Source organism: Lutra lutra, chromosome 16 (genome assembly GCF_902655055.1).
Source record: "Lutra lutra chromosome 16, mLutLut1.2, whole genome shotgun sequence".
NCBI lineage: Eukaryota > Metazoa > Chordata > Mammalia > Carnivora > Mustelidae > Lutra > Lutra lutra.
The window spans coordinates 43,623,066-43,643,928 of NC_062293.1; the positions used below are offsets into that span (position 1 = coordinate 43,623,066).

Genomic DNA, 20,863 nt, shown 5'->3' on the forward strand with positions numbered 1-20,863 from the left:
CTACCAGGGCATGTTCTTTTTTTAAGATTTTATTTATTTATTTGACAGAGAAAGACACAGCAAGAGAGAGAGCACAAGCAGGGGAAGTGGGAGAGGGAGAAGCAGGCTTCTTGCTGAGCAGGGAGCCTGATGTGGGGCTCGATCCCAGGACCCCAGGATCACAACTCAAGCCAAAGGCAGACAGACGCTTGAAGTCTGAGCCACCCAGGTGCCCCCTGATGGCAATTTCTAATTGGGATTCTTTCAGTGCTTCTCAGAGTCTCCTCTCCCTCAATTCTGTCACTAATCCCAAAGTAGCCAGGTGAAGAGAAAAAGAGACGCAGTCACACAGCTTAAGTGAGCCACTTAGCAAGGCAGAGGTGAGACTGTCGTGGCTATCTTTTTGGTTCTATTCTGATACTCCTAGGAAAAGCTAGGGAAGCACAAAAGGTAGAATTGGCTACATTAAAACTTGTTTCTAATAGAAGCTGATAAAACAAGAATGTAATGCTGACCATTCTGATTTCAAGTACACAGGTAGAGAGCTGTATTACTAACTTTATGTTCCATAAAGTAATGGAGCATTTCAAACCGAATTCATTTGTGAGACTCTAAGAAAAACTAATATTAAATGGATGAAGGTCTAACCCTAGTGGGCTGGGCTAAATGAACATTATGGATATAGCTATGGATAGCAATAAATGCACATAAGGAGGAATGGAAGATAACATGGACTCTCTGATTCTAGGAATTAAATTAAAATATTAATCAGAAACCCAGTGCAAGTGAACTAGAATTTTTTAAAATTATTTTTATTAACATATAATGTATTATTTGCCCCAGGGGTACAGGTCTGTGAATCAACAGGCTTACACATTTCACAGCACTCACCATAGCACATACTGAACTAGAATTTTTTATAATCAAATCTCAGATATTATTACATATCTAAACTTGGGCTTGCCTCAGCAAGCTCTGAGCTAACTGTTCAGTTTCCTGAATATGTTAGAGGCTCTTTTATTCTCTGTCAAGGCTCAAATACAATGGAATTGGAACAGCTGAACTCTGCTCCTGATAATTTATATACAGCTTCTACACTAAATAGTGGCAACTGGTTGGCTAAGCTAAAACTGATAAAAGGAAAAAAGAAATAACCTCCACAAATATTACCCATCATACAAGTTATTAGGCTAAGTTAGCAGGTGGGCAGCAAGCATTTCTTTGGGATATTCAGGGCAAACACTAGTTGTCTCTTTTTAAAAAATGAGGTATTTATTTACTCATAATATCAAGAGCATGTCAAACATTATATCTTCCTTTCCTTATTAATATCATCATAATTTCAGACCCCAAACCTAATGGGAAAGGTCCCAGTCATTTACACTAATTTAGGACTGAGTAATAAGTGCACCTCGGATTTCTTCAATTCCAAGCTTCTTATATTGAAGAAAGGCACTTAGAGGTCCTGGGACTTGATCATGGACCTCTAGAGAGTAAACTTTGTAATTGCTAATTCTTTTTTTCTTTCTTTTTAGGATCTTATTTTTAAGAAGTCTTTACATACAGAGCGGGGCTTCAATTTCCAAACCTGAGATCAAGGGTTTCATGCTTTACCAATGGAGTCAGCTAGGTGCCTCAATTAATCCTTACTAAAAGGAAGTGGAGCTTTAATCAGGGGGTAAAAAGTTATGACAGTAATCCTCAACACCTATATCCTAAAGAAGGTTGAGATGAAATTTCTTATTAAAAAACTCTGCAGGGGCACCTGGATGGCTCAGTCGATTAGCCTTCCACTTAGGTCAGCATCCTGGACTCCCAGGATCAAGTCCTGCATGGGGCTCCCTGCTCAGCAGGGAGTCTGTTTCTTGCTCTGCACCTCCCCCTGCTCATGTGCACTCTCTCTCTCTCATTCTCTCTCTCACGCTCTCTCTCTCTCTCTCTCAAAAAAAAAAGAAAAAAAATCTTTAAAAGAAAGAAAGAGGGGAAGGAAGGAAGGAAGAATGAATGAATGAACGAATGAACAAATTCAGCAACGCTGAGGATGGACCTGAGGTTTCAAATTTTCTTTAAGGCTTCAAGATTCAAGGTTATGAAATTAAAATTTTTTTTTAAAGATTTTATTTTATTTATTTATTGGACAGAGAGATCACAAGTAGGCAGAGAGGCAGGCAGAGAGAGAGGAGGAAGCAGGCTCCCTGCTGAGCAGAGAGCCCGATGCGGAGCTCAATCCCAGCACCCCAGGATCATCACCTGAGCTGAAGGCAGAGGCTTAACCCACTGAGCCACCCAGGCGCCCCGGTTATGAAATTAAAATTTTAAGAGCCATAACATAAAGAAAAACCTAGCACCCACCTGGGTTAGAGGTTTATCTCATATTCCACCGTTAGGAAGAAGACTGATAAAATCTAATAATCTAATTTAATTCATGAAGTTAATCAGAGAAATGTAATTTAAAATGGCAGTTTGTACATAATACCCTAATATTAGAATTGGCAGCAATTCCAGTGTTTCCTCAGTCTCCAAATTTTGGAGAATCTGGAATAGATGACTGAAATAAGACAATAATTCGGGTGCCTCTGACTAACTCCAGTTCTCACTGAAAAGGATACCAATGAAGTTTATTCTACTTATCCAGCCAAAACAATATTTTGAATTTTGAAACTTCACAACAATAGCAACTGAGAAAATTATTCCAAGAAAGCCCATTTATTGCTTAAATTTGGATCCTATTATAAGTGTCAGGTGGACTCCACTCAGCAATCTGAGGACTGAGAGGTCTGAGAACTCAGATGCCTCTTCTTTATTTCTGGTAAGAACACAATCTGTTTGCAAAGCTCATCTACTAAAGAATGATGTTAAAACTTCTCCCAGGGGCGCCTGGGTGGCTCAGTGGGGTAAAGCCTCTGCCTTCACCTCAGGTCATGATCCCAGGGTCCTGGGATTGAGCCCCGCATCAGGCTCTCTGCTCAGTGGGGAGCCTGCTCCCCACCCTACCCCTGCCTGCCTCTCTGTCTACTTGTGATCTCTGTCAAATAAATAAATAAAATCTTAAAACAAAAAACACACAAAACTTTTCTCAGTAACTAATTTAGATGCTTATAATCTGATTACAGGCATTTCACAAGCACCGCCTGATAAAACAACTTCTGTCCTCAGCAGCATCCAACTTCAAGAAATCCTACTCCTTAAGCTTACACTGCACCTTTGCCTTTAATTTCTCTTCACCAAGTCTTACATCATGCTACTGCATGCAATGTTTATCCTTAAGGAAGCCACATTACAAAGTCCCAATGTCTAGACAGGCAGCTCACCCCATCCATCAGAGAGAAAGGTTTCAAAAGTATGTAAATATTAAATTCTAGCCAAAAGAACAAAGCAAAGTCATTATCTAAAATTAAAACAGACTTCAGATGTGACACTAATAAACTAAAGAACACTGTTTTCAAAAGCAATAGAGCTTGAGGGAGTCTCAGGATTCTGTTTTTTTTTGGTTTATCTCTATGATATTCTTAAGTTAAAAAAATCTCTGTATTATATTCTGCGTAGCCATTAAAAACAGATTTACTTGTTGACATGAAAAGATATTCAAAATAAAGTGTGAAGAAAGCTGGTTATAAGTCAGCATTTATATTTTTATCTCATTCTTGTTAAAAAAAAAAGGTGCTGACATATACTCTTTTCTCCACTCAATTCTGAGCTCAGTAGAAACCTTCATAGTTATAAAGGTCAGTAGTAAAACCTTTTTATCATTGTTCAAAACTGATTATTAGCCTTTCATATGTACACATTTCCCCCAGTTTCATTCATCCACAAGCAAGTCCTCAGTTATCCACTTTTTAAAAACACACAAACACCCCTCCTCACCCCCCAGACATAGGTCTTATTGGTTTAAGGATTTTATTTATTTATTTGAGAGAGAGGAGTTGGGGGAGAAGCAGAGGGAAAAGGACAAGCAGACTCCACACTGACTGTGGAGCCTGATGCTTTATACTTTTGCTTCTCAGAAATATAGAGATCAACCGGGGAGACTAGTAGGTCTTCTGATACTCAAATTTGGCTATTTTATTTTTTTTAAAGATTTTATTTATTTATTTGACAGAGAGAGATCACAAGTAGGCAGAGAGGCAGACAGAGAGAGAGGAGGAACAGGCTCCCTGCTGAGCAGAGAGCCTGATGTGGAACTCGATCCCAGGACCCCGATAATCATAACCTGAGCTGAAGGCAGAGGCTCAACCCACTGAGCCACCGAGGCACCCTCAAATTTGGCTAATTTAATCACTGATCCACTTCAGTAAGAGCAGAGGTCAGAGAATCTGACATACTCTTACAAATACACACACACACATATACACATGCACACAGGAAAGACTGGAAGGATGCTTATCCAAATTGCTAAGAATGATTTTCTCAGAATATAGGATACAAAGTGATTTTTACTTTCTTCCTTACACCTTCCTATATTGTAGGATTTTAAAAAATGTTATATTTAGAAAAAATACTCATTTTCACTTTGGGAAAACATCAACATACCATAAAAAACAAAGTCAAAAAAGCCCTTCTTTTCTTTTTCTTTTTTTTTTTCCAAAAGATTTTATTTATTTATTTGTCAGAGAGAGAGAGAGAGAGAGAGAGAGAGAACACACACAAGCAGGCAGAGGGAGAAGCAGGCACCCCACTGAGCAGGGAGCCCAATGTAGGCCTCGATCCCAGGACGCTGGGATCATGACCTGAGCTGAAGGCAGCCGCTCAACCAACTGAGCCACTCAGGTGTCCCCAAAGCCCTTATTTTCTTAAACTCTCCTGCAAAGTACTTGAAAAACATCTCTTTGTATCTTTTCAGCACCTTAACGCTACTTAAGAATATAAAAGTTACTTCAAATGTTAGGAAAGTTTTTTTATTTCCCAGTCCTTTTTATTTTTTTAATTAAATGGGCCTTTGGTAATGTGCAAGAATAACTAAAAAAACCATGGTCTTCATTTTACCAGCTACGGCTTTCCTAAGTACTGAACTTAATGCTTTTATTAAGTATTAATGCATGTATTTGGAATGCAAAGCTTCCCTAGAGGAAAAAATGGTTTAGTCTTATTTTCAATGCTAAAGCAAAATGTGGGATTTGGTGCCACTATCTGTTGTTGGGTTATTAAAAAAATAAGGGCAGGACTTTCAGTTGACTATCAAACTTTTAACCTTATGTACAAGCCCCAGGATAAGAATTTTAGCATTCCAAATTTAACTCAAAACAAAAGGCCTTGCTTTGAGTCTACAAATGCTCCTTTCAGTTAGAAAAGTGCTAATTTGTCCAAAGTCACACAATGTATTCACTCATTTTCTTGAAGATGACTCACTCAATAATCTGAAACATAATGACTATGTGTTTGTAACAATTCAAAACAACTGTAAAATGGCTTGTCATTTAAACTGAATTAATTCAGAGGCATCAGTTACATTTTCTGAATTTATATTTTATAAATGTAAAGAAGTTGAAGCTGCATATTTTAGCAGGGCAAGAAAAAAAGTTAATTGCCAACTCTGCCTTCCCGAACTGCTTCCTTAATGCTCTCCTGTGGTTAAAATTATTTTAATGTTTAGAAGTGCAATCTAAATTCCAGGTTATCAAGGAGAAAAAGATAAAGTGATGACAGACCTCGACTTGAACTCTACAAAACCACACAATTTTGGGGAAACTATATACATGGATCTGACGGACACCAAGTGTGTGCAAGTGACCATTACTATGGGTTTTAGAGGAGGCGTTCTCAAAGCACGACTCCTGGATCAGCAGCATCAACATGGCTGGAAAATTTGTTAAAAATGCAAATAATTACTACCTCCCCCTCCCCAAATCAAACACTGTGGGTGGAATCCAGCAAAGGGTGGTGGTGGGGGGAGTTCAACAAAGTTCTGCAGGTGATTCTGATGTACTCTAAGGTTGAGTATCCCTGCATGAGAATATGAATGCTGTAAGAACTGTACAGCACCTTTGTTCACTTATAAAGAAGTGTTTAAGATAGACGTATATAAAAATATAGACAAGATTTACATAAATGCATGATGTGACTCTCAAATTAGGATATAAAATAATTATATAAAGATTTCTTATTTCATGTTCTTTAAATTTCAAATGCTGTTTCTCACTCAACAAAAATTTGTGGCCATTTTAAGAAGATGATAGAGGCAGCATTTGAGAGAAAAAAATGACAGAATTTGAACACAGAATGATTAAGTGAATGAAAAATCAGTTAATTACCACAGAATTCAGAGACCTGATCAATTTTTTACAGTCATTCTTATATTCTACTTATTATTTCTCTTCCTGTCCAGAGCATAGAGATCAACCATTTGAATTTAACATGCTTACAGAAACCCAATTTCCAAGTTACCACCCCAACCTAGAAGGGCCGATCACCACATGGTTAGATGACTGCAATAACTACCTAGCAGATCTCCATGACTTAAGGTGGTTTCCTCCTCCCCACTATTCTGTATTAGCTTCTGAAGAATCTCTCTCTTGCTCTTTTTTCTTTTCTTTCTTTCTTTCCTTTTTAGTAATCTCTATACCCAATGTGGGCCTCAAACTCACAATGCAGAGATCAAGAGTTGGATACTCTACTATGCTCTACTGACTGAGCAAGCCAGGTGCTCTTAAATACTGTAGCTATTCCACATAATTCGTTGCTCCAAACCTTGTAATGTTTCACACTACTGCTAACTGAACAGGTAGAGGTACTACCTCCAACTATTATTAATATAGAGGGTCAGATAGGGAATATAAATGAGTACAGTAGGCCATATGACTATTAAATGGGTAGAAATGCTCTTCACTTTTCATGAAGAAACATACTCATACCATCTGTTTTCCTATTTTATTTATTTATTTATTTTAAAGATTTTATTTATTTGACAGGGACGGATCACAAGTAGGCAGAGAGACAGGCAGAGAGAGAGGGAAGCAGGCTCCCTGCTGAGCAGAGCACCCGATGCAGGACTCGATCCCAGGACCCTGAGATCATGACCTGAGCTGAAGGCAGCGGCTTAACCCACTGAGCAACCCAGGTGCTCCTATTTTTATTTTTTTTAAAAAGATTTTATTTATTTATTTGGCAGAGAGAGAGAGATCACAAGTAGGCAGAGAGGCAGGCAGAGAGAGAGGGGGAAGCAGGCTCCCCGCTGAGCAGAGAGCCCGATGTGGGGCTCGATCCCAGGACCCTGAGATCATGACCTGAGCCAAAGGCAGAGGCTTAACCCACTGAGCCACCCAGGCGCCCCTGTTTTCCTATTTTAATTAAATGTTCTACTATAAGAAAAGTAACAGTGAAAAAATGATGATAAATGGAGACACTTGGCTTTAGAGTCCAGGAGACAATAGAATATATGGAGATTATGGTAAGTTAAGAACCCAGGCCATACCCATGCCTGCCCCTTTGGGTCTAGCAAGTTTTATCAGGTGAGCATAAGGTCCCAGTGTTGCCGGAGTTTTAGATTTTTGAAGACAAGCTCCAAGTATGGATTTTTATGTGAAATCATTCAACTTTAAAATTCTGGCTTGGAGTGAAAAACAATACCACTGTGGTCCAAATAAAATATATCTGCCATTTTGAGTCCTCTAGTTTGGAGCATCAAATCCCTATTTAAATGCCCTGTTTTCTGGTATCTTATCTTCCTTATAGTAACAATAATCCCCAGATTTGGGCAGCATTTTATACTCTTCAATATGCTTTCAGGTCCAGTTGATCCTCTCAACCGTGAGACGTAGAAAGGAGATGAGAAAGCAGGCTCAGACAAACTAAGCAATTTGTCCAACATCACATGATTAGCAAAAGCCTAAGCCCAGGTCTCCTTTCTCTGAGACCAGCACAAATCCCTGACCTTTTTACTCTCTCCTTGTCCAACTTTACATGTGATTTTGCCTCAGTCAGGCCCTCATGTAGAAGGATGGACTTCCTTCTTTCTGCCAATCTAAATTCATCATCTTTTAAGACCCAGCTCAAGCTCTACTGTATACATAAAACCTTTCTAACTAGGGCAAGTCTTCGAGTATTCTTTCTTCTGAACTTCAGTTGTTGTTATGGTCAGTAACCTACAAACTGGTGCTTATCAACAGCCTTGAATCATCAAATTATTTCACATAATTTCACATTAGTTCATATTCCCAGTGACATTCTAAGCTCTTTGATGGTACGGACATGTTATTCTTTTTTGTTCCACATAGCTCCCAGCACTCTGTGGCGACATAATAATGACTGCTTAATGTTTGCCATCTTAGACAGTCTTTTGAGTAAGACTTACAATGATAACACTAACTTACCAGCCTGATGTTATCTTCTGGGCGGAGTAATATGAACATTGCTTGGAGATGCTGTTGGAGATCACCTGGTGAAATTTATGAAACAAAAAATAATTATTCTGCATTGTAATGCTAATAGAGAGGATTCCTTCTACGTTACTAACCAGTATAAAAGAAAGTTCTGGGTCACTGAACGATTATAATTAGACACAGAAATTAAGTGTCTTAATATAATTATTAACTTTAAGTGGAAAGACAGAATGGTAGACTGCATCTCTATACATTCACTTTTAGCCTATACTACATTAAAATTTGCTTTGTTTGTCCAGTGGAAGATACATTTGAAACCAGTATCAGTTTTGTACTATCGTGGATGTTGATGAAAGCAATGGTGAGATGTGTTGGGCTGTGCTTTCAGGCCCACTAAAGGCAGCAAGGAGGGAATACTGAAAAGTGTGATGAATGGGTTTAGAATTACCTCTAACTTTAAAAAAAGCTAACTATTTTGCCATTCTTATTTCTGTAAAACTTCAGTTGCACTTAACCTAAGAAGATTTTTAGATTCCCCTTAGAATAATGTCAGTGGTTTAAAATGATTTCCATATTAGTGGCTGATTTTCAAGAAAGAGTACTCATTAAATATAGCGGGTCCCAAGAAATAAATATTCCACTGAACCTAATGTTAGGTCCTTTAATGTGGCCAATCATTATTTGAATACATACTTGTTTCTACACATTCCCCAAAACTAAATTGAATTTTTTTGTATTAAAGTATTATAGATTTTCTCATACTCCTTATTCTATACTAGAAAACCTGGGGCTTTGGCTAGTAGAAGATAATTAGATAACATACTGTTATAAATGATGATAATCCGAGAACAAAAAACGTCATTCATGCCCACCCAGGTCCAGCTCTTTAATAGTCTAAAGTGACTGACATAGCCACCTGATCACAGGTGCCAGTTGAACCTGTTCTCACACTCGTCTTGAAATCTACATACAAAATCTTCCTCCATATAACTTCAACTGTTAACTGTGAGATGAAATACTATTATGTGCAAGACGTGGTAAGGGGCAGGAAGAAAGAAAAGTAGGTTAGCGAACAGATACTTGTTTAAAGGGTCAGCAAGTCTGAAAGCCTCTCCTTTCCCCCAACCCTTTCCTTCTCTTAAAGAAGGTTGCCTCCCCCAACCCCCATCTCCAGTTCAATGCTGGCTTCTGACCAATTCCATTACTGCAGAATCTTTCAACTTGCAAAATTAAAAAGGCGAATCATCATGTTTGGTCAGGTCTGTTCTAGCACATTTCAAACCCAGAGACACAATGTAAGTCTCATTTGTAAGAACCAGTATGGGCTCATAGGTATAAAACCAAGAGAAATGAAAACATATGTTTACACAAGAACGTATACATAAAGATTCACAGCAGCATTATTTGTAACAGCCAAAAATTGGAAACAACTTAGATGTCTATCAACTGGTGAATGGAAAAATAAAATGTGGTATATCTATACCCTAGAATATTATTTGGTCATAAAAAGGAATGAAGTACTAACATATACTATAATGTAAATGACCCTTGAAAACATTATGCTAAATGAAAGGAGCCTGTCTCAAAAGATCATTTTTTTTTTTATAAAGATTTTTATTTATTTATTTGAGAGAGAGATAGTGAGAGAGAGCATGAGCGAGGAGAAGGTCAGAGGGAGAAGCAGACTCCCCATGGAGCTGGGAGCCCGATGTGGGACTCGATCCCAGGACTCCAGGATCATGACCTGAGCCGAAGGCAGTCGTCCAACCAACTGAGCCACCCAGGCGTCCCTCAAAAGATCATTTTTATATGATCCACTTATATGGAACACCCAGAATGGGCAAATCTATATAGAGAGAAAATAGATTAGTGGTTGCTTAGGATTGGCAGGGAGGGTGGAAGATATAGGGAATGACTGCTAATGGGTAAGTGAGTTTCTTCTGTGGGGTGATGAAAATGTTCTAAAGTTACAGTGATGGTTGTACAACTCTGTACATATGAAAAAAAATAAACAACAAAATCCAACAACGAATGCAAACTTTAAATGGGTAAATTAGGTGAATTATATGGTATGTGAATTATATCTCAATAAAACTGTAAAAAAAGAAAAAGAACCAGTGTGGGGAGACAGAGTGTTAGGTGTAAACAATGAAGAGTGACTTAAGTTACATGTTATAATTGAGTTAAGCAGCTGAGGCTTTTTAAAAATTAAGATTCCTTCTGTTCTATCAATACAAACGACCTAAGAGAAGATTTTTAGGATGGAGAACCTGTAGAGGACAGCCATTTCTAGGTAAATAGTGGACGTAAGACCCTACTCCAAGTGTTATTGGCCCAAAGATCCACCTGGCTTCTTGGAAGGTCAGGCAAAAGTCAGGAAGCCCTCTCCCTACGGTAAGGCTTCTTAGTGAGCTGGGTATGTGGAAACTCAGGTTTGTTAGTGGTGAAAAGTACTGCCGGTAAGCAAACTGGGAATTTGCAACTGGAAAACCTTAAGTGATAAGTCACATAAGAATTCATTAGAGTATTATTGTACCGTATTATTTTTCCAACACAAATTTATTGAACACATACTACATATATAATGCATTCTGTTAAGTGCCAAAAAAAGAGAGTAAAAGACAAGTGACTATAGCACAATACAATGCTTTCTTTCACTATTACAAGACTGTTGAAGAAATGGAGATAAGGTTGTCAGCCTTTTAGAACAAAACAAAAGGCAAAGAAACCAAGAAAAGAATGGTATATGTGGAACTTTACCTGCATGCTTGTTGCGTCTGTGGCTAATTCTTGGTGTGGATGAGCCATTTCCTCGTGGTAGAAAAAGGGCAGCACCTTTGACAGTTAGAAAGCTCTCGCTGATGCTATAAGGGAAAAAGTTAAAAGGAAATGGATTATTTAAGGAAGGAAATCAGAGTATGATGGAGATACATTTTGGGATTATTCTCTTTTCCATCTTCCAAAGTTCCAATTTCATGGGATGAAGTAAAAATAAAATCCAGAGAGACCCTTTTATTTACACAAACCCATATAGTCTAGACAGTTTTTCTGAAACCTACAATATTCTATATATATCACATGGTAGCAGTTAAGAATAAAGGCTCAGGAAACAAAAAAGAGGGTAATGGCTCTGGAGCCAGATCACCTGGGTTCGAATCCTGGCTCTGCTACTTCTTACCTGAGTGAATTTTAGGTGGCCTAAGTTTCCTTATGGGTAAAATACAGGTAATAAAACGAAGCTATTGTGCGGAGTCAACAAAGATACAGTTTCTTAGAGTAATGCCCTTGTGCAGAGGGATTTTTGAATTCAAAATGCAACTAAGGTATAAAACTCTCAGTTTTGCTTTAGTAGTATCTCTAGAAATGAAGCTGGCAGACACATCTAAGAACACTTTAGTTGCTTTTAAAACTCCCAAAGATCTACCATGAATTTAATTCTTAGTGTTTAAAATGATTGCATTTTAAGGTGCATAAACATGGGTTACACAAATATCAATACTATAGAAACATCTTTTCTTTTAAAAAGATTTTATTTATTTATTTGATAGAGAGATAGCACAAGTAGGCAGAATGGCAGGCAGAGGGAAAGAAATAAACAGGCTTTCCCCTGAGCAGGAAGCCCTATTTGGGGCTTAATCCCAGAACCCTGGGATCAGGCCTGAGCTGAAGGCAGCCGCTTAAATGACTGAGCCACCCAGGCGACCTGTAAACATCTTTAGACAAGACAAGCATAAAGGTATAAATGCTTAAACTGGAGGAAACTGGAAACCCTCATCTTAATTCTTTTTTTTTTAAAAGATTTTTATTTATTTGACAGATCACAAGTAGGCAGAGAGGCAGGCAGAGAGAGAGAGGAGGAGGAGGCAGGCTCCCTGCTGAGCAGAGAGCCCGATGCGGGGCTCGATCCCAGGACCCTGCGATCATGACCTGAGCTGAAGGCAGAGGCTTTAACCACTGAGCCACCCAGGCACCCTTTTTTTTTTTTTTCTTTTTAAAGATTTATTTATTTGAGAGAGAGAGAGTGCACACAGAAGTAGGGAGGTAGATGAGGGAGGGGAGCCCATGACCCTGAGATCATGATGTGAGCCAAAAATCAAGAGTTGGGCACTCAACCAATTGAGCCACTCAGGTGCCCCTCTTATCTCTATTCTTTTTCTTTTTATTTTTTTTTTTAAGATTTATATATTTGAGAAAGAGAGAGACAGAATGGTGGGGAGGGGCAGAGGGAGAGAGAAACTCTAAGCGGACTCCATGCTGACCACAGAGCCGGCTGTGGGGCTGGATCCCATGACCCTGAGATCATGACCCAGGCTGAAACCAAGAGTCCGACGTTCAACTGACTGTGCCACCCAGGAGTCCCTCATCTTAATTCTTAAATGTAGTATTTTTAACTTGTGACAGACAGATTGATAGGCAGCCATTTTCTGTGTGTTTTAAATAACTGGGAGCATAGTTAAAATTTTATACATCAAATGACTGCTATTAAATGTTGCAGGTGAGATGTGGTTATTTTTAGTTTACTTGAAATGACTAGCTAAAGGGGGGAGGAGGAAACAAATTTTGAAATTTGGAAAATGCTAAGCTTTTTGGTAAGAAATTGTAATTTTCATTTACATTTTCTTTAAGGATATAAAAGGTGGATAATTTATGTAGTTAAATTGAACCATAACCATCAGTGATCAGAGAGCAGGTAATTGCAGCCCACGGAAAAAGTTATGACCTAGGAATTTAAAAAATAAGATCCTGAAGTTTTTGTTTAATTGCATCAATTTCTGTATTTATGAGAATTTACAAACTGCAGTAAGTTCTGAATGAGATTAATCTTGTCTAATATAAGTAAATGTGTCTATAGACTGTGATCTCTCTAAACTAAAAAGTACAGTACTTGGAATTGTGTTCTTTATGATTATAGTGTTGGTAAAGTACTAATACACAGAAAATGAAGGAATTACACAGTGTAAAAAAAAAAAGTGGTGTCATTAACAAATATTAGTTATTGTTACTGGGTCTATGACTATCATAACAGCATCTGATTAGGTTCTAATCAGATGTAAATGATGTTACAACACTTAGTTACTAATAATAGACTCAAAGTTTGCCAAAATATTTTTGTTTAAAATACACACACACCATGCTCAAGTGTTACTCACAACTTTACTTTCACTGACTTGCATTCCCACATGCAGTGAAAGGATGACACAGGAAATGGGTTTAACCTATGGAGTTTGCCATGTTAACACCATTCTTCATGTAAATGACAGCTCAACAGAGGTGGAGATTTACTGTTCAGCATAGCAGTGATATAATTACTAGTAAATATCCACAGAAAAGAGAAAATATATTGGAACTATTTCATACCAACAGACTAAGCCTTTTAAATGTTATTCACAGGGGAGTGCCTGGGTGGCCCAGTGGGTTAAGCCTCTGCCTTTGGCTCAGGTCATGATCTCAGGGTCTTGGGATCGAGCCCCGCATTGGGCTCTCTGCTCAGCAGGGAGACTGCTCCCCCTCTCCCTCTCTGCCTGCCTGCTTGTGATTTCTCTCTCTCTCTGTCAAATAAATAAATAAAATCTTAAAAAAAAAATAAATGTTATTCACAAACTTTGAAAAGGATAGAACTTCCAAAACATTAATGTCAAAATTTAGAAACATATAATGGAGGGTTCCAAGTTTGCTTATAAGTATGTTTATGCAGAGTTAGCTAATGTATTGTAAATTACGCTGTCTACTCAACATTTCCGCTTGGAAATCCAATTGGTGTCTCAAATTTACATTGCCAAAACAGCTCTGGAGTCCCTACAAACCTGATCCCTAGTCTTACCCAAATTGTTTGAGCCAAATACTTGACAGTCATCCTTGGTTTCTCTTTTTTCCTGCAATTATATGTATCCTAATTCATCAGCAAGACCTGGGGGCTATACTTTCAAATGTATCTTGAATCTGCCCACTTTGTTATATTACTACTCTGACAAAGTCCATGGCACCGTCATTTTTCAAAATTTAGATCACTGTTAAAGGTTTTTTTTTCAAGCTTTTTATTACAGAAAATTACAAACATAAACAGAAATAGAGGGGATGATATAATGAACCTCCACATTCTCTCACATTTCAGCTTTAATCCAAGGCCAATCTTTGTTTCTTCTACGTCCTTAATCTCTTTACCTTGTCCCTGAAGTGAAACTAATCCCAGACATTCTATCAGCAAAAAGTCTCTTAACTAGCCTGTCTGCAACCACTTCTGCACTGCTGCTATCCACTTACCAAAGAGCAACCAGAGGGATTCTATATATACAAAATACACAGATATAGCATGTGTTTCCCTTTGTACTTACGGAGAAAAGCTGAAGTCTTTAGCTTAGACTTCAAGGCCCTGTAACATCCAATAATACATTACTTTTCTGATTTTGTACTATCTCCCCTTTTGTTCACTTGCTATAGTTGCACTGGTCTCTTTTATTTCTTCCGTATTTCAGGCCCCTTCTTAGGTCCTTTGTGCTTTTTCTTCTCTTTTTAAAAAAAAAAAGATTTTATTTATTTGAGAGAGAGAGAGAGAGGGAGAACATGCAGGGAAGGGGCAGAGAGAGGGGGAGAAGCAGGCTTCCTGCTGACAGGGAGCCCAAGACACAAGGGGCTCAATCCCAGAACCCTGGGATAATGATCTGAGCCAAAGGCAGGCGCTCAACCAACTGAGCCACCCAGGCACCTCATGCTTTTTATTTTCTATGTGGGATAATTTTCTCTTGGCCTGTCACTATTTAAGCCACAGCTCCAGTATCATCACCTCTTCCTTGCCCCAGTCATACTCTATCCTGCTGTTCGGTTGTGTTTCCTCCAGGATATATATCATATACTAAAATTACACTTATTTACTTGTATACTTGATTGTGGTTATCTCCTTATGATAGAATATAAGCTCAATGAAGAGCGAGGATTTTATTTTGCTCAGTACATAATCCTCAACATTGGAAATAGTGCCAAATGCATATTAGGTGCTCAATAGCTATTTAAGGATGAATCAATTCATCCCAGAGTTCTTCCCACACAGTTTTATCTGTCCTGTCATTGCAGCAGGAAATGTAATTTAGGACAAGGAAACAGAAATCCTGTAATTTCACATGTAAAAAATAATTGTTACAGAACTCAATATATGTGGCAGATTAATGGATTGTAAATACAAATGTCTGATGATACATTAGTTGGCAAATAAAATTAAATCACCTCTATAATATTGTCAGTCGTTGACTCAACTTTATCCTTTAATTAAGAGGCATAAAGCTGATAAACTTTTGAACTAACCTGCCAAACAGATTGGAACATGTCTTCTAAAAACAAATACAAGAAGTCATGGATGCCACTTTAAAAATCTGCATGCTGGCTGGGAGGGGCCGCCTTTATTTTGTTTTGTTTTCATCTTTAAATAAAGCATTACGCTCTTGTGGTCTGTTGCACAAGTCTTGTCTCTTGTTACGTTCGTGGTATGCACATGTCACCCTGCTGTGGGTCACTCTGTTTCAGTCACATTACGGGAACAACCTAAAACAAAATGTCTTGAGTGACAGGATGAGTGGGGTACACCACAGACAGGAAATGAAATTCACACTTCTGCCAACACAGCAACTGTCTGCTTTACCAAATGAAAATATTTAAAAAATACAGACTAATATTCTACCTATCACCAGACAAAGTTACAGCTGTGTGCACTTTGGTTTCCGGTAAGCAAAGTGGTCTCAACATCCACAAAAGAAGTGTATTTGTAGAGAGCTTAAAACAACCAAGCATACTTCAGTCATTCCTTTTGTGAGACAGAAGTAGTTTCTCTTTGACAAACACTAGTTTAAGAACAAACTTCCTAGTTTGATACATTTATTGTTGCTCATGCTTTAAAGCAAACCTAAGTGTGTTCTTTAAAATGTGTGTAGTGCTTTCACACCAGGTTAGGGTGGAACCAAGGACCCTTGGTTAATTCAAAGCTACCTGGAAAATTCCTGATGGTGAAAGAAAGATCAGGAGTCAAACTCACATACAATATAAGAGAAAAGATGTTTTTCTATTTGAATCATTGACACAAATCTCAGTGAACTTTTCTGATACAACAAAATGCACAGCAGATACACCTGGGTCAGGAGACTGCCCTAGTAGGTACAGTACTGGCTCCCAGAGAGTCATGGCAGACACACTCTGGATGATAGAATCAATTCTCTTTATTCTGTGGTCCCAGATTAGGACTCTCCAGTTATCGTGAAAGTGGCATATACTGCTGGTTACAGGGATCAGGAATAAAAGTGTGGCTGATTACAAAAATCCCTTATCATCACTGAGCAAAAGTCAAAGCTCTATAAATACTATCAAAAATAGGATAGCAGGGGCACCTGGGTGGCTCAGTGGGTTAAAGCCTCTGCCTTTGGCTCAGGTCATGGTCTCAGGGTCCTGGGATCAAGCCCCACATCGGGTTCTCTCTGCTCAGCGGGGAGCCTGCTTCCCCCTCTCTCTCTGCCTGCCTCTCTACTTGTGATCTCTCTCTGTCAAATAAATAAATAAAATCTTAAAAAAAAAAATAGGATAGCAGTATGATGGTGTGGAAGTGAAAAAATGAAATTCACAACCAACAGAGTTAGGTGGTTCAAACTGAACTTGAAAATTAAATGATTTATTTGCATATCTGATATATGATCATATTATATGTGAATTTAATCACATGTGCTCCAGCATAAGGTAAAAGCTTAGTATACTTTGCTATAACAGCAAGAGATTAATTTATGTAAAAATTGGTCTTCCTGAAAATTTAATCAATACAGATTTGGTCTCTACTTAAAAATTTAGAGAGCAAGTGAAAATTTTTACACATTTTTTGAGTTGACCAATTCTGGACCAGAAACAGGACTTCTCCAGTAAATTTTATGGAGCACTCAGAGGTGATTACAGTCAGTTGCCTAAATTAGACACAAACCCAAAAGCTTTTTTGGTCTAAAGATGGAGAGTATTTAGCTGCTTGATAAGAAAATGACACAGGATCATCTTGATAAGAAAATGACACAGTGACCAACTTCAGAATACAACTGAAGATCATCTATTTCCTCTCTTGCCATAAGACTGCTTGCTCGACAGAGAGAAAATCATTCCTAGTTAGACATATGAATAGCTAATACTAACTAACTTGACTGGATACCCAGAGTATGCTGGGCATTAAGCTGAGCACTTGACATTATTTCATTTAATCTTCACAACAATCCTATGAAGTAAGTACTATTTTTTACCCCCAATTTACACATAAGAGACTGATGGACTCAAGAGATTTCTAAGTTATTTGCCCAAGATCAGACATCTGGTAATCCTCAGAGCAAGAATTCAGACCAAGATTTGACTTGAAAGTTCATGCTCTGAATCACTCTCTACTATGCTGTTTCAGTTTTATGATATAGTTTATGTAAAATGAAATACAATGTTTTCCCACAGAGCTTTCAACAGAACTGAATTTAAAAGTAGACTACAGGAGTGAAAGAAAAGGACTGAAATAAATCCAGATCTCAACTCTTCTCATGCCTTTTTTTTTTTTTTTCCCCTTATCAAGGGCACGAATAGAAAGACTATACTAAGGGGAATCAAGAACATCTGGCTGAGAGATAAATCCAGATGGGCTGGAGAGAAAAGAACTGTAAGTTCTGTTGGGAATGACAGTAGCATTTCAGTCTTGAAAATGGAGGAAAGATTACTCTGCTTTAAACAGATCTGGGGAAGCACTCTGTGCCAATCTCTCTTGATCAAAATCACTTCCTAGAGCATGAAATTTCTTTTTTTTTTTTTAATTTTAATTTTTTATTTTTTCAGCATAACAGTATTCATTATTTTTGCACCACACCCAGTGCTCCATGCAATCCGTGCCCTCTATAATACCCACCACCTGGTGCCCCCAACCTCCCACCCCCCACCCCTTCAAAATTCTCAGATCGTTTTTCAGAGTCCATAGTCTCTCATGGTTCACCTCCCCTTCCAATTTCCCTCAACTCCCTTCTCCTCTCCATCTCCCCTTGTCCTCCATGCTATTTGTTAGAGCATGAAATTTCTTAACTGGCAGTTTATTCTCAGGCACAGTGTAGAGGAAAAGGTCAACCAATGGAAGAAAATACTTAACTGTTCTGAGGTTGGAATTTTTTCTAAAGATTTTATTTATTTAAAAAAAAAATAAAGATTTTACTTATTGAGAGAGAAAGAGAACACAAGAACCTAACAGAGCACAAGTGGGGCGGGGGTGGTCAGAGGGAGAGGGAGATGCAGACTCCCTGCTGAATAGGGAGCCAGACACGGGGCTCAGTCCCAAGACCCCGAGATCATGACTTGAGCGGAAGACAGATGCTTAACCGACTGAGCCACCCAGGCGTTCCGAGGTTGGAATAATTTTTGAAGAATGTAGCCAGCGTGATCATCCATGACCAGCAGAAAGGCTAAGGAAGCAAAAGAAAGCAACAACACACCAGGCCAAATTGCAGAGTATCAGCTGGGTACACAGTCTTCTATTTTGCATACAACAAACATGAAGAGATGGATCATTTACTATGGGAAGTTGGGTTTCAGAGAGTGGATGTAATACTTTTACTTCAATATTAAAATTAAGGAAGTAGATTTTCATGTGTTTGTGATGTTTGGTATTTCTGTCGAAGCCAAAATTTATAGGTAAATTACATTTTACTTATAAATTGCACAAAGTGAGATGGCTGCCATTTATATAAAACTAAAATACACACAATCTGAACTGTTTGTTTTACTTTTGTCTTGAGGAATATTCATCTAGAGGTAAGTTTCAAACATGTTCTACCATATTTCACTTATTTGTGGAGCATAGCAAATAGCATGGAGGACAAGGGGAGATGGAGAGGAGAAGGGAGTTGAGGGAAATTGGAAGGGGAGGTGAACCATGAGAGACTATGGACTCTGAAAAACGATCTGAGAATTTTGAAGGGGTGGGGGGTGGGAGGTTGGGGGCACCAGGTGGTGGGTATTGTAGAGGGCACGGATTGCATGGAGCACTGGGTGTGGTGCAAAAATAATGAATACTGTTATGCTGAAAAAAATAAAAAAAATTAAAAACAAACAAACAAACAAACAAAAAAAACCATGTTCTACCATAACATTCTCCCTTTCTTAATAAGTGTTCTCTGATTATTTGTCTACTTTTCAGATTCAGAGGACTAGGGCAGCTTCTGTCAATTCCTTAGTTGGAGAGGAGTTCATATCCCTACTTGGTGTGACTGTATCATATAGAAAGGAAATTTCGAAATAAAAAATAACAGACCAGAGGCCAAAAGACTACAGAACTATCAATACCACCGCCTACTGAAAAGTTTGGCTAACTCCAAATATCAGGAAGGAAACACGGCTGCAAAAGTCAAAAGCATATTTCCGAGTAGTGAGAAAAATTTTGATTCTATAATCCTAAAGGAACTTAGGGACTAGACCATAATGGGAGAAAGTCTAAATCCAAATATCATACATACTCTTCTCTGTAATTAAACATTCCCACCCCAACCCCACCCTTGCATGGCCATACTTCTGAATGATAGTATTAGAACAGTAATCAATACCTGGAGCCCTCCCCAGGTATAAACTCCAGACACACGCCTATGCGTGCAGGCAGTAGGATTATTTCTCTCCTCATAGGCAGACAAGCAGAGGTTGGGGTACATGAGTAGACCAATTATTGGCAAAGTAAAGAAGAACTTAGGACTCCAGTTGTTACTCATTAACTATAACCATCAGACCATTTTAGTTCCAGCTCATCTTCCACTTAAACTTTCTTGCACAATGTCCAGCACAACTGTCCTCAGATACAGCTGTTTGTTTTCCCCCTTTCCTACTTTTCTACAATCTAAGAAGAAAAGCAAATGTGTGCTTGTTGAAGGCTGAGGGACAAACTCCTTCGACCATCCCGATCTTTTCCCTATAAACCATAAACAGAAGAAACAAACGCAGAAAATTCCTTTTGTTTTGTTCATTTTGGATGCTCATTTACTTGGTAAGATCTTGTGATGATTCCATTTTGCCTCAAAGATGTGCATCTTAGAAATATTCAGAAACATAATATAGAATCAGTAATTTTACCACTGGCCATATAACTCAACCTTCCAATTTCTACAGATTGGGGTACATCTGAATTGACATTTGTTATTTTTGGCTGTCCAGCAACAGATGTATCCTTCCTAATTTCCCTCTGGTCTCCATTTGGGGAATACCCCCAAATGTGCATGGTCTTGGTGGCCCCCAGCTCTGGAACTGTAAGGGGCCTTGCAGGAACTTGGCATGTGGTTTAGGCCTGGCTAGCTGGAAATGCTCCCCAAATCTTTTTTTTTTTTTTTTTTAAAGATTTTATTTATTTATTTGAGAGAGAGAGTGAGAGAGCATGAGAGGGGAGAAGGTCAGAGGGAGAAGCAGACTCCCCATGGAGCTGGGAGCCTATGTGGGACTCGATTCTGGGACTGTAGGATCATGACCTGAGCCGAAGGCAGTTGCCCAACCAACTGAGGCCACCCAGGTGCCCCCTCCCCAAATCTTAAGACAAGTTATCCAAAGGAGTAGAG

At 38.5% G+C, this 20,863-nt stretch overlaps 1 protein-coding gene and 2 non-coding genes across 9 annotated transcripts in view; all 3 read right to left on the reverse strand.

Moving 5' to 3' along the window:
- Nucleotides 1-20,863, reverse strand: part of SSH2 (slingshot protein phosphatase 2) — a 252,552-nt gene that overhangs the window by 50,080 nt on the left and 181,609 nt on the right. For all 7 annotated transcript variants that reach the window (XM_047708143.1, XM_047708142.1, XM_047708140.1 and 4 more), the window contains 2 exons: nucleotides 11,055-11,158; nucleotides 8,286-8,350 (listed from right to left, as the gene is read on the reverse strand). In XM_047708143.1, the coding sequence (XP_047564099.1) occupies nucleotides 8,286-8,324 (39 nt within the window). In that variant the 5' untranslated portion in view covers nucleotides 8,325-8,350; nucleotides 11,055-11,158. The remainder of the gene's footprint in view (nucleotides 1-8,285; nucleotides 8,351-11,054; nucleotides 11,159-20,863) is intronic.
- Nucleotides 3,673-3,734, reverse strand: LOC125088255 (small nucleolar RNA U2-30). The gene has a single exon (XR_007123652.1). It is a non-coding gene; the product is annotated as a small nucleolar RNA U2-30 (small nucleolar RNA).
- Nucleotides 3,978-4,054, reverse strand: LOC125088256 (small nucleolar RNA U2-19). Its single transcript, XR_007123653.1, has one exon. It is a non-coding gene; the product is annotated as a small nucleolar RNA U2-19 (small nucleolar RNA).